The 14,593-nt window shown below is 29.4% G+C and overlaps 1 protein-coding gene across 2 annotated transcripts in view; it reads left to right on the top strand.

Annotated features, from left to right (window-relative positions):
- LOC107441395 (solute carrier organic anion transporter family member 74D) overlaps positions 1-14,593 on the top strand; it is a 30,873-nt gene that overhangs the window by 4,337 nt on the left and 11,943 nt on the right. Inside the window, exons 2-4 of one of the 2 annotated variants that reach the window (XM_043054100.2) lie at positions 2,754-2,840; positions 12,281-12,472; positions 14,139-14,303. In XM_043054100.2, coding sequence (XP_042910034.1) covers positions 2,754-2,840; positions 12,281-12,472; positions 14,139-14,303 — 444 coding nt within the window. The remainder of the gene's footprint in view (positions 1-2,753; positions 2,841-12,280; positions 12,473-14,138; positions 14,304-14,593) is intronic. The other variant, XM_071184383.1, reaches the window with a different exon arrangement.

Raw genomic sequence — 14,593 nt, 5'->3', positions numbered from 1 at the left:
TTCATCGCCTTAGCGTTGATGATAGGTTTCCTCAGTACTTTGGTGATGGCTTCTCCGTATTTCTTGTACGGCGCCATACGGGAGGTGTCCAAGTTGGACCATTACAAAAATAGGACAGATTTCGAGCTGTGTGATTCGGCAGAGAAGGATTACTTTTGTGATAAGTTTCCAACGTTAACGGCTGTGACGATTTTCTTTATTGGAACTTTTATGAAAGGGTTTGCCGTCAACGCTTTCTATACAATTGGTACGCCGTATTTAGACGATAATATCAAGAAGAAAAATACAGCTATGTATTTCGGTAAGTATCGGTAATTTTAATTTCTTATACACAAATTAATTGATTATTTGTACAAATGAATAGTGTTGTCCGGTTTTCAATATGTGACAGTTTCTATAGCTCTAAATTGGGTCAAAACCCACGTTAAAAACATTTGTTGTGAAAGCCCTCTCTTAAAAAATCACTTATAACTTTTCTGCAGTGCTATGAAACAATTTAACTATGCTTTGTTTGTTGTGCTTGCGTTGTGATTATTGTACCAACCATTATTTTGTGACCTCGTTGTTTTGCTGTATCATTTTTTATGCTTATAAAAGTGATCATAAATATATACTATGAAGCATTTGGAATATTTTTAAAAGAAATTGAAGTTTCATGTTTATGTCGTTGTTGTAATGGATTTCGTTTTCATTGGTTTTTATTGTAAACCTTTTTTAAATTAGTTCGGGCTGAAAAGACGGATATTTTTATTTATTTTGACTACTTTCTTTTAGCTTTAAAAATATTAAAGATATTTTTGAAGCAAAATAGCTTGATTTTTATATTTTTGGAATACAAATAAGAGTCTATTCTGTTGTGTTTTGTTCGCGTTGAAAATAACTATTATTTTGTGCTTATGAAACTTGTTCAGTATATTATTATCATTATAACTAGATGAATACTCGTTCTTCATACAGGTTGGAAAAAGATCAATAAAACGAAATCATACGAAAAATTGAAAGAGATATACAATTAAGCTAAAATAATTCCAGTTTCTTTATTTATTATTGCTTGTTGTTTTTCCAGATTGTTTTATGCTATTTGGTCGAGCAAAATAAGTTTTTAGAAATTCATCCTTTCAAAATAAAAATCAATGATATTCAATGTCATTGAACATGATATTATTGCTCGAGAAAAACTCTTGATTGTCAAAAATTATCAAAATTGAGCAATTTTCACTGGTACTTATACTATTCGGTGGACAGTAACAAACCTATTTCCACAGTAACTATATTAGTATGAGTTGTAAATATCAAAACAGTTTCAAATAAAATAGAATGAGTATTATCAACAAAAAATTTCCCTTTTTTTGGATTATTATTTTTACATTAAAAATACCAAGAAGCTGTTCAGCAATCTTTAAAGTGTGGCACACTTAAAATATGAAGCGTTAAATGAAGCGTTAAATGAAGCGAAATGTTAAGAGTACATTTTTTATATTTAACAAAACAAAAGGCACCTTTTTCTTAAAAATCGATAGGGTTCATCGTTACAGTGAATATGAACGAATCACAGAGATTGATGGTGACCGAAGAGATTCCATTGCTGATGTAGATTATACTTTGGTAAGGACAGATCGGCATCGGGCTTACCATGAGAGGTTTTCGTGGCTTTTACCACCAGTTGGCGCGTATACTGTCACACTTAAGAAAAATTCTTTTAGAAAGGTGAATGTAATCTTTTAGATTCAAGGCTAAAAAGTTCGACTGAGTGTAACCACTGAGTGGATTGCTTGTTCAACGACGGAAATTTTTGAAGTCATAACCTAAATTAGAATGAAAAATGAAAGTCTCAAAACTAATCACGATCACGTAGTTGACCATGATAGAAAAAATACCCAAAGCAGTTTTATAAACATTTCTTATAAATTTAAAAAAAAAAGTTCATTTTTGCATGAAACTGCTAGTCTCTAATGGAAAATTTGCAAATAACTTATGCATTTCGGAAAATATAGATATTTTTTCTGTCACAAAATATTTCCATTCAGTTTTTGACATACCATTAGATGTAATGATATGATATTACATTTTGATCACTATCAGCGCTATTTAAAAAAATATTTTTCAAATCAATAATTACTAAATTCTAGTCTTTCCAAACGATAAATAGCGGTTTAGGCTGCTTCTGATTGTTTTTGGATGATTTTCTGACAAACAAAGCTTAATAAAACTTGATGTTAGTTTATTCCAAATTGTGGGTGCTAAAATTTTATTTCATGAATATAAGTTTAAATATATGCGTATTCAATTTTGTTTTTCAAATAAAATTAAGAGTTAAAAATCCTTCATACTAACAAACAGATGCTATGTACAAAAATCATCAAAACTTCTCTTTTATAAATTAGTAAAGGTTAAATAACTATACACTGAAAACTTTTATAAGTTATCTCTTCACAAATATACTAAAAACATAAAGATTACTCGAGAGGAGAAAAGCGTATAAACTTCAGAGCTCATTTACTCAAATTCATTCTAGTTCACTAAAATGCCACTTACCTGGTTCTTCCACTAAGCTCTTCAAGTATGTTACAGATGGTTCTAAAAATTCCAAATTCTAATAAAGGTATTTTTAATTTTTATGCTAAATACTGTGTGAAAAGATATCCTTTAAAATGTTTTGACAATTCACATCTGTAATATAACAGGCAATCCTAGCTTTCTTGTTTATAGAATTTATTTGTTTAACTTTTTTTTTATAACTAATATACTTTCAGCTACATCAATGATAATTCAATTACTTGGCCCCGCATCGGGATTTTTGCTTTCTTCTTTGTGTCTGCAATTCTATGAAGATCCTTTTTGTAAGTATTGCTTTTGTCAGACAAATTTATTATTTCTTTGAAGTTTTTATGCCGAGAGAAAAAAAAAGCCACAAATTATCTGTTTTTAACTTGAAGCAAAAGAAAGAAAGGCTATAATTTGAGTTCATCGAAACTATGCTATAATTTCAAGCTTTAAAGAGCGATTTTCACAAATAGCTGACATATTTAAGGTTCTCATTGAAATAACATTTTGTTTCAAAATAATATGCTGTTTTCATAATCAAAGACATCTGTGAGTTTGCAACAGTTATTCGTGAGATCAGCTTTAGCCTGCACCATCTGAGCTAATTCTGAAAACGGCGCTATGGAAAAAGCAACAGTTCTGTGAAACTAAAAAGCATTTGTCATTTGTTTTTTTCAATATTTAAAAACATATTCTGACTGTACATTATCAGGGCTCATAAAAAATTTGCAAAACTTGAGACCTATTTATTAACTTTGAAGTTTCTTATCTCGATGTCACCAAATTAAAACTTTTGAAAAGTTTAATATTTCTTAAATTATTTAAGATATTTTATCCGTTCTAAATCACAGATGATTATTTATGGCAAAATGGTGAATTACATGCAATAGTTTAAATATATACTTTTGCTTCAAGCATTTAAACATCCTGTTTTTCTTGGTGAAAGAGCTTCGGTACTTCACCCTCCACAAAAATCGTTAAAAATTGACTAATTTTCATTTTTTTAATATTTTTAACAGCTGAAAAAATTAGTTAAGTAAGTAACAAATGTTAAAATTTTGTTCACAAACGGTCTTTATGCTTATATAGAGCACTGCCTTTTCTTCAGTTTGACAATTAGAGCCATTTTTATTGTTAGCATAAACGCCGCTGTCTAAAGATGAACAAAAGAGTCCCCGGTGACTCATACAAACTCATATAAAAGTAACATTATTTTTTCAATCAAAAGAGACTTCCAGAACAGCCTTACGAACATTATGCATATATTCCTGAATCAATAAAACAAATAAATAAATACTCATAATACTCATAGCAATAATAATTTTATTTGAATTAGATAGCAGAGATCTTATAAATTAATAGAAGATCAAAGTTTCCACAATCTGGAGAAATTTTTTTTTTTAACTTTCTAATTAATTTTTAATTTTTATAAACTTTGAAGTTTCAATTTAGAGCCAGAGTGACGCAGGGGGTGGAACACTTGCCTTCCAATGAGATAACCTGTGTTCGAACCCCAGCGATGGCTGGTCGATACGAATAGCGTACCCGGCTCGCACCGACCACAGTGCTGACGACGTAAAAATATCCTCAGTAGTAGGCGGATCATTGCTTAGAGTCCTCTTGCAGCCATGCTAGCTGTGGGAGGTTTCCGTGGTCTTCCTCTCCTTTAACGCAAATGCGGGTTAGTTCCATCAAGACGTCCTCCACGAAGCAAAATCTCTCCTAATACTTGATCCAAGAGTTTCCTTGTCTTCTGGATATGCAAATCTCACTAAAATAAAAATATGTTAACTAAATATGTTTTCTTGGTTGGTTGGTTGGTGTCGTGTTATGGACAGAAAATAATTTTTAATCCGATCAAAGGTCCTGTATACAACATCTGCAATTTGAAGGCAATTTTCTTCATATAAGTCCGCCCACGGATTGTCACTTATTTGCTGCAATTGCGCCAGTATAGCGGGACAGTTGAAAAGATGTATGGGGGTTAGTTCTATGTCTGGGCAATTTTTGCAGAGGCAGTAAGTCCTTGTTCCGTCACCATGAATCTTCATCCCCCTAAAGTGTCCTGTCCGGAGTCTTGTTAGTGTGCTGGTGAGAGTTCTATTGGTACTGATTTCAGGTATTTGGTGTTTGATTTGGGATTTTACTATCATCGAAGTTTGCCTTAGTCACTGAATTGATATCGCTGAGAGTGACATGAGTAACTTTGCTGGTGTTTAAGTGTCTTGCCTCTTTTGCCAAGGCATCAGTCATCTCGTTTTCAGTAATGCCAACATGCATGGGAATCCACTGCATGGTGCACTGTTTCTTCAAATGGAAAATCTTGCGAAGTGCTCTGTGTATATTTATAATTAGCCCTGAAGAAGCCCCATTGAATTACTTGAAGAGCAGCTCTACAGTCGCAGAAGATGATTAACCCTTTGGCTCTTTCATTTTCTTCAAGCTTTATGTACTCATCTGGGGCTTTTTGGATGGCAATGAGTTCAGAAGTGTAGTTTGAAGCTATTTTGCCTCCTCCGATCTTAAATTGCTTTGTGCTTCCACTCTTTGGAAAAGTAAAGTTGTCACCAGCTCCTCCGTTGTCAAGAGTTTCATCCGAGCGACCGTCGGTGAAGGCAAAGTTTTCTATTGAATACGAGACAATGGTTTTGTCTCCCTTTATTTTAATAGACGAAGTTACTTCTTTTTTGGAACACGGGTCGAGAAGGTGAGTTATAATTTTCGCGTTATCCGGAAGTGTCGAAGACAATATTGACTCTTGCAGAATTTCATATGTGTTATGCTCTCGTCCAGTTTGCTGCGTGACCGCTAGGCCATATTGTATAGTGGAGGATCGTTTGAGTCTTGTATTTTCGTTCTATTTCAAAAAGGTTTGTTTGCTACCATGTTTCACTTCACGACTTCTAACCTTGTTGATATGTTTCATTTATATAATTATTCATAATATTCTTCTTTATTTATAATAAATTAAATTTCCCCCTCATTTCATAGTTATGTGTGAACAGGCGTTCCAATCTTTTCTACATCGGTACACCATTTCGAGATTAACACCATTCGCACCATTTCGATCTCATGAATTTTTAGTCATGTAATATTTGTTTGCTGTGTTATACATACAGGGGTGGACAAAATAACGCAAAACTTCTATGCTAACACATTTTTTCATATTTCTCAAGAAATACTTAAAGAATAATTTTATAAATTAAGAAGTGCTTGAATCATGCGATTTCTCTCCCACATATCAATGAAATGTAAAGCTTTTAGAGGTTAGAAGGACCGACAATGAATTGCAAACGAAAAATAGTATTTTTTCGCATTCTATGTAATCATTTTGTAACTTATATAACAAGCATTTAAATTATATGCAATAAGTTGAAAAAATTCGCAAACCTTTGGGTATTTTTATAAAAAACTAATTTTTTCGTCTTAAGTTTTTTGCTATACATTTAAAAATATTCAATAAAATTAGACAAAATTTTTGAGGAATTTAAAGTAAATTGCGGAACTTCTTGCATTAAAATTTGAGAAAAATCTGTTTAAAATTGAGTCAAGATATGAGTAATTATAGTAGCTCTATTATACGGCTCATACATTTTTCTTAATTTTGTAGTGAATCGTATTTGACAAATAATAAGGAAATATAAATTTTAATATGTCAAAAATGTGAAGCGTTTTAAGCAATTTTCTAAGTGGTTTCCTTACTTTTTAAGTTAACCTTTACCTTTTGCACTATTAAACAAGATTGATTAAAAGTGACATCCCCCATTAAAGTATCGATTCTTCCTCATGTTTTGTATCCTTATAAAAGGGTCAAGCATTATTGTTACATAAGGTGTAAAAACGTTTTGAAAGGGTCAAATATCTCGAGAAATATGCGTTAAATAGTTTATTAAAAAAAATCTAATGCGTGTAGAAAATTTGGTCGTCCATCTCCACCCTCTGTGGTTATATCGAGGGCAACTTTGAAATCTTATGAATGAAGATCTATTTTTATGACAGAATTAAGTTTTCCAGAAGGAAAAAAAAGTAATCCTATTGTTTCGCAGATCTCACTGCAACCGAGAAAATGAAAGGGAATCAATACTGTTTAAAATGACAATCTCCAGACCCATCAGATTAAGAGCATAAAAATAGACAGGTTTTAATTTTTTTTTTCTTCTAAAGTTTTCTCGAAGAAAGAACATTGAAACATTTTTATTCTTTTTTATTTATTTTTTCAGTTTGATGCATTTCCAGATACCACCATTTTAAATAATTTGTACCCTATTTTAATTTTCTCAATTCATTTCCTTCTCAGAGTTGGGGAAGATCAATTCCTTGAAATTACTGGATAGAATTTAAAAATATGGAATGCCTCTTATTTCACTCTTTTCGATTCGATGTATAGATATCGAAACAGTTAATCATTTTCAAACTTTTTTTTCACGCCCTGCATGACGATGTAAGCAAAGAACTATGTTCGAATCTTGAGTGATTGAAAACACAGTTGCTAACCCTGAAAATCTTCATAAAAAAAGTTTTTTTTCTATAATTCCGCCTGTTGTGGCGTAAACACGTTTCAGGAAACAATTGGATTGACCTATACGCATTTCAATAAATAAGTTTTTCTCGCTGCTAATCAGCCGAAAGTCTTTTATTTTAAACTTTGTCAATGAATCGAATTGAGATTGTCATGCTGTTTATTCAAAAAAAAAAAAAATCATCACGTACCCCCTTTTAAGTGATGAACGCCGTTAATGTTACGTAGCGAAGCAAAATTGTTCGACATACCTAAAACCTATTTCATTGAAATTTTGTAAAGAATTTTTATTTTAAGTCATGTCTACAGTGATTCATATCTGTTGCATGATGATCATACTCTTTCTGAAATTTTTTTTTAATATGATAAAATTTAGAATTCTGCTAAATTTATTGTTAACAATGACATAATCTTACTATTTATAATGATAGTAAACTTAACAATCGAATACTTACTATCGGTTTCGTATTGATGTCAAAATGTACGCAAATGGCCGTTGTACGTGAGTAAAAATGTCGGTATTTTTATGATTATAATAATGGAGATATTATATCATGAGACATAAATTTTGTAATTCTATACATACATTTAAAAATGAATAAGAATGCCTTTCTTTTTTTAAATTTTTATTTGAAAGACTCTTTTGAATAATAATTACTGAAGTAGCTGCTTTGTACGTTTCTGAAACAGCAAGTGATCGAAATATTTGTAGGATCTCAATAAGCTTCTCAACTAGAACAGGAAACTCAAATCCTGCCAACATCTAAACTCTATTTAACTTTATCGTTAGGCTTTTTCTTTTTAAATAAATCAATAACAGTATGATTATTATGGAACAAATCTTAAACTTGAAGAGATGATCATCGCTTCAAGTCCCTCTGCCACGACATATATAGTTTGGATAACCTTCATCTAAGACAACACATTAGTCAATACAAATATTTATCTTCTGAAAAGAAATATTTTTTTTAAAATTTATTTTCCGTTTGCTTAAAACTCTAACGTATCGCATATTTTGCCAATGTATATTTTGTTCAATTGCGATTTATAATGAAGATTCAGAATAAATTTAAGTGAATTATATCAGGCAATAGTAATCGTAAATCCATTTATAGAAAAATTATTTATTTTATTAAACATTATAAAAGAAAAGCGTTGGAAAAAAATATTAAAAACTAAACTGTAAATTCATTTTAGTTTTCTACTTAAACTTTTAAGTAATATACTTTGTTACTTAGCCCTTTGAATACTAAAGATCCCTTTGATAGAACCCTTTGAATACTAAAATGAGTTACTTCACTGCTTTATGCTTATAATTTTTACTGCTTAATTTCTTAAAACTGCCTTTGCAAGTTTTGCCTTGTTAAGTTTTTGTAATTTTACACCTTTAGCTAGAAGGAAAGCTTTTTCAGTGTTTCAGAAATTATAATTTCTAATGCTGCGGTAAGCTATCCTCTTCAAAAATATTATTTATGAAAAAATTAGAAGTGCATGAAGAATGTATGATAGTTAATCCAATAACAGAAGTTCAATCTGAATTTCAACACTCATTCCAAGAAAATGATAGTATATTTTTCGGAATCAAAAATTAATACTGACCCAATGATCGATTTTGATAATTTTTAATAATGTAATAGTGATAAATTTTCATTACTTTTGATGTAAAACATCAATTCGAAAAATTAATAAACAGTTCTAATTCTTCTTCGATGTGACTGTTAATAAAAACTTAATAATCTTACTATTTTCAATGTTTAAAAACATTGTTCTGATAATTGAAATTTTATTTCATTCTAGTGTTTATTTGAAATTAAAGAAACACTACATTATTGATTCGCGAGACTAGCTACTCGTGAAATGGTAGTCAATCAAAATCGCTCCTTTTTGCTCTTGACAGAGAACAACAGAAGTTTCTCCTTTGAGACCTAGTTTTCACATAATGAGCACGCAGTTCCATCTTTATCCTTACTGTTAGAAAAAATCCTTCTTCATAGCAGGTTATATAGCAACCTTTTTATCAGTTACTCGCCTAGAGAAAATAACGATAACACTCCAAAAGAATATAAAGCCAAGTTCTCTTTAGGGGACGGGATACCCTCCTGAAAACAATTATCCTTATGTTAACAGCTAAAGATGTCGTTACATAATAATCTGAACGTAATCTGATTTTTTAAATACGGAATTAAAAAATAGTAAAAATTTTAAACTTAGTAATTTCAATAATAATATTGCCATTAAAAAAATTTTAGCTTTTGATAAGAGATTAAAAATTAGAATTAGCAATATACAATTTCCTTACTTAATTATCAGTCCTAAATTTCATAAAATTCCTGTAAAATTTAAAACTATCACATGTGGATCTAATACTTATTTAACTAAACCTGGCACCATTTTCCCTAACTACTTAAATAAAATTATTAACAATATTGCTAAAGAAGGTTTCTCTTGGATTATCACTAATAATCAACTGATTTTAGATTTCATTAAACATAATAAAATTAATTCTATTGCAACTTTTGATTTCCAGGATCTTTTCAATAGCATTCCCCTTTCTAAACTAAAAGATGGCCTTTTGAATTATTACCATGATTTTAAAGATATCCTTTGTTGCTATTATGATTATTGGGAAATTTTGATTAATTTTTGTCCTTTTAATAACTATCTTTACAATGGAAAGGATATTTTTCTTCAAATTGATGGAATACTACAAGGATCTAATTATTCATCTCTCTTAGCTAACTAGTTTTTGCAATATTATGAAAAAAATTGTACTCTTAGTATGAAATTTGTTTTTACATATATTGATGATTTAATTATCTTTAATTTCCAAGATTTTACTATATTATTAAATGATATTTACCCAGAGGAATTGATCTTACTTCGTAATCATGATGATAATATTAATTTCAATTTTTTGGATTTGGGTATTATAAAAGTTGGAAATATCTGCTTTGTTAATTTATACGATAAAAGAAATGATTTTAATTTTAATAATAATAAACTAATTACTTGCAATTCTAATGTTTCTAGGAGCATCTATTTAAATACCACTTTTAATGAAATGAACAGAATTAAAAGAATATGTAGTAATATTTACTTATCCAAAAAACAAATAGATAAACTCTTTCAAAATTTGATAACAAACAATGGATACCCCAACTAAAGTAATAAAATTTTATGTAAAATCATTAAATTAATCGTATATTTTTGTGGATATATTTACTAAACATTTTCTTTGTTAATTTATATAATTTTCCCATGTGCAAATCCATTGCGGGTAAATCCATTGTCAAAATTATTTACTAAATAATTTCTTTGTTAATTTGCTTAATTTTTCCATGTGCAAATCCATTTCGGGCAAATCCGTGGCTAAAACTATTTGCAAAACAAGCAATTTATGCTTCTCTTATCCATTTTATATTTTTTCTTAAATATACATCTGTTTTCTGAAATTATTTATGGTCAACTTTTTTAAATTATCCAGTATAATATTACCTAGCGCACATCCATTTCGGGCCCATCCTTTGTAACTAACAAATCAATGCACAGCATAACAAATCACTTCAGCAATGCAGTAAGAACTGTACTTTAAAACCCACTAGTTAGCGCTTTTGTTTTCATATTTTGTAATCTGGCAATCTTGTTGCAAAAACATTTTTAAATCATTCTTGAAAAAATTCCCGTTCATGTAAGTACATCTGATTTCGCTACTCGCTTTATAGTTTATATTTTATATTGATTTTTCCTTTTATTTTATTTTATTTTCTGTTTTTACGTTTTATTTTTACTTATTGTGTTCTATTTTATTTGTTGTAATTTTTGTAAAAAATTTTTTTGAGTGCTCCTCACACTATTGTATTAATATATTTCGCTTTGGCTATATTGATACAATATTAGAAAACATTCTTTTTTGCGGATATAATCGTGTGGGCTGATGAAAAGATTATATCTTCTTTTTTTTCCGTTTTTTTAAATAAAATTTCATACTTTTTTTTTCTTTTTTAAATCAGTTGTTTGTTATTTTTTTAATTATTATTTCCTCCCCCTTCTTTTCATATGTCTAAAAATTTTTTTTGTTTCATCTTCATTTTGAACTTATCTAATGAGTTCTGTTTACTTGCAGCTTACTTCTTGTATTTATTAATTTTGTTATATATATATATATATATCTGATATGATACTCTCATTTTAAACAGAGCTCGTAAGGCCCTTAAGATACTGAAATGGGGGCACGAAAACTTAAAAGATTTTTTTTTTCCTAATGCCCGCCTGTGTTAACATCAGTCAATTCAGGCATCTACAGGGCGACAGATATCTGTGTGGCCTAAGGATTCCTAACGAGCATNGTATTTATTATTTTTGTTGTATATATATATATATATATATATTATTAAGCTAAACAGTTTTTAGTCGGAACGTTGTTATTATTAAGGAGTAAATAAAAAAGTTAACTTCTTTATGAGCATCAATAGGAAAAGTTTCGTTGACGAAGTTCATTTTTCATGTTTATTTTGATTGTTTTTGCATCGCTAAAATATTTCTCGCTCATCAATTTATAAAACGTCTTTCAGATACTTGATGCTCGATACTTTGTCTCATTAAAATTAAGAAATCAAATTAAAGTGGTTTTTGTTGTTATCTTGTCTATTTAAGTTCCAAATTAAATTAAAGCATTAACTTAGTTTAAATTCTAAATACGAATATGAATATTTCTAGTTACGAATGCGAAATTCAAATTCACTGTTGAATAATGTTGAATAATACTGTTGAATAATCATAATGTGAAAGTGTAAGTACTTAAAAACATACTGGTATTTAGGTCAATATTTAATGAATGAATTAACTCTCATTCGAAAGAATCTTAAGTAATCAACAATAAAATTCTTTAAAACTAGTTTTAGTTTTTTTCAAAGACTATTAAAAATATTACCAGGGTTGGGTTATGAAATGCGTTCAAAATGGACGAAAAAAACTGCAATTTCTGGTTTTAAATTGCCATTGCCCCCTTTATTTAATAGATTTTTTTTTCGACACAGAATACTAAGCGTTAATTATTTTTATAAATGTTTTTAAAAAAGGAAAGAAAAAAATGAAAAGAAAAAATGATTGTACAGTCGTTGTAATACCATAATTTGAATATTTTGTAAAATTAATAACGTGGTTAAAATCTTGTAAATTTTAATGTTGTGATAGTTTGATAATAGTTTTTCCGAGTAGATGATCCTGGTTATGGCACTGATGACCCGCGTTGGATCGGAGCATGGTGGCTTGGCTATATCATCATTGGACTGCTCATGTTGCTTTCCTCCCTACCCATGTGGCTTTTCCCAAGGAGATTTCCAGGAGTGAAAGCTCCAAAACCTCTCCCACAAAAGCAGGATTCAAAAGCTAAGACTGGTACTCTTAAAAGTAGGACATTTTTAGTTTTACTATAGTAATATTTAGTTTGAATATGGAAATAATTAGTTGTGTTTCTGCACATATTGTAAACCAAAACTTTGCCATGTTAAATAATAGAGGAGACATTTGACTCTTATTGATATTAATGTTCTACAACAACGGAGTTACACATATTCCTAAACTTGATATGATAGATTCTTGATTAATAGTCTTACAATATAGGAGAATAATATATGTGTGTGTTTCATATGGCTTTATTAGGAAATGAATCCGTATGAATTAGACAATTCACTGCCTCACAAGGGAACAGGAAATAAAACAAAGAAGCAATAGAAGTTCAAAAATTTAGATTAAATGAACAATAAACATTTCAATCAATAAACACTTGAAACAATAAATTGAAAATAAAATGCATTTTGAAGTCTTAATGAATGATATGTTATCTCTCCAACTTGATTAATGTAAATCTCAGATTTATAAATCTATTTGTTTCAGAAAACAAGATACAAAAAATTTAATTTTTCTAAACGACTCACTGTTTTGAAGATTCATAACAGCATGTTTCGTGCTATAGTAAGCAATAGAATTGTGAGCCTATAAAATTGATTCAGGATACTCAAAGAAGTATTTTTAAGAAAAAATTTAATTTTTTTTAATTAATTAATTTTCATTCATTTCGAGCAAAATTATTCACACTCATCTGAAGTACTCATCTGAATTATTTTGGAGTGATTGAAGATTCTAAATTGTAAGTTACAGAAGTTTTGAAAGATGAAAATGGAATCAGTTTGTTTTAAACTGAACCATTACTTAACAATTATGATCTAAAAATGTAATAAAACTAATCATCTTATAATTAATGGTGAGGATAGATATTTTAATCCTACAAATTAAGTCAATAAGAGAAATTATCAAGAAATTTTCGGTGAACTTTCCTTTTGGCAAACAGAACGCTTCCTGATATTTCTTTTGCAATAAGTTTATTTATTTAGATTAGTTGTTATAAAGATTATGTTTTGTTTTATGATAAACAATTGGGATTTTTAAATGGATTGGGACGATGCAGGTCTTGAAAATGGTAAAAGAGGTGAATCATTATCACAGTGTGTAATTATGTTAGGTAATTCTATAATCTTGTGAAAAACAGAAAACGAAGAATTGTAGGATTGTCAACATGTAAAGCGGAACTATTTGCTTTTGCTGAAACAACAAGAAAATTCAGAAGAATTATAAACATGTTTAGTGAAATTAACTGTAAATAAACCATAAATGCTTCCACTGAATTTCATTCTGATAGTCAAGCAGTCACTGACTGGTGAAGTAATGATAAATCATCAAATAAAACAAGGCACGTAAATTTAAAGTTCCGTTTCTCAATAGACACAGTTGATGATCAAATTTAAAAACCAGTATATAATAACACTACTTATCTTTAGGACAAAAGCTGTTGTATTTGATAAATTAAAATTTTCTTTAGAAAAAATATTTTTCTTTTAAAATTTAATTTAATAGATAGGTTATTGTTTACTCAAAAGTAAACCCCGTATCTTAAAAGGAGAGTGTAGTTTTCATGGATGTAACAAAGGCTTTTCATTTTAACCAAGTCCCTGTGTGTTTTTTTTAACTGTTTGTGTTTTGTTTATAAAAATTCATCTTGAAATACTGCAATTTTTAGATATGGGCAATACTATATTGCGACTGATACGAAATCCGATCTTGATATTCTACCAGTTGGGTGGAATATTCCGAGTGAATGGCGTGATCGGATATTTCATTTTGATGCCAAAATACATGGAGATGCAGTTCCAGCAGTCAGCATCCAAAGCAAACCTCTTCTCAGGTAACTTTCTTTTTGAAAGAGAAGATTTTTTTTCTTTAATCCCGTAAAAATATAGGTCGTATAAAATTTTCTTTTAAGAATAAAAACCTGAATAAATGCATTTACGTTTTCTCAATTTTTAAAATTAAATCCGTTGTTGATTCTTAAAAACTAATTGCCGGTTTGATCACTTTTCAAAGTAATCTCTTGTGCAACACCTTCCCTCCAATCGTAATTTTATTAACCAACTTTTTTCACTGTCTATATCACCGTGATATATATATATATATATATATATATATATTAAAATA

The sequence above is a fragment of the Parasteatoda tepidariorum genome, chromosome 8 (genome assembly GCF_043381705.1).
Source record: "Parasteatoda tepidariorum isolate YZ-2023 chromosome 8, CAS_Ptep_4.0, whole genome shotgun sequence".
Lineage (NCBI taxonomy): Eukaryota > Metazoa > Arthropoda > Arachnida > Araneae > Theridiidae > Parasteatoda > Parasteatoda tepidariorum.
Note: the sequence above shows the minus strand (reverse complement) of the source record. Positions and strands in the feature narration are given on the sequence as shown.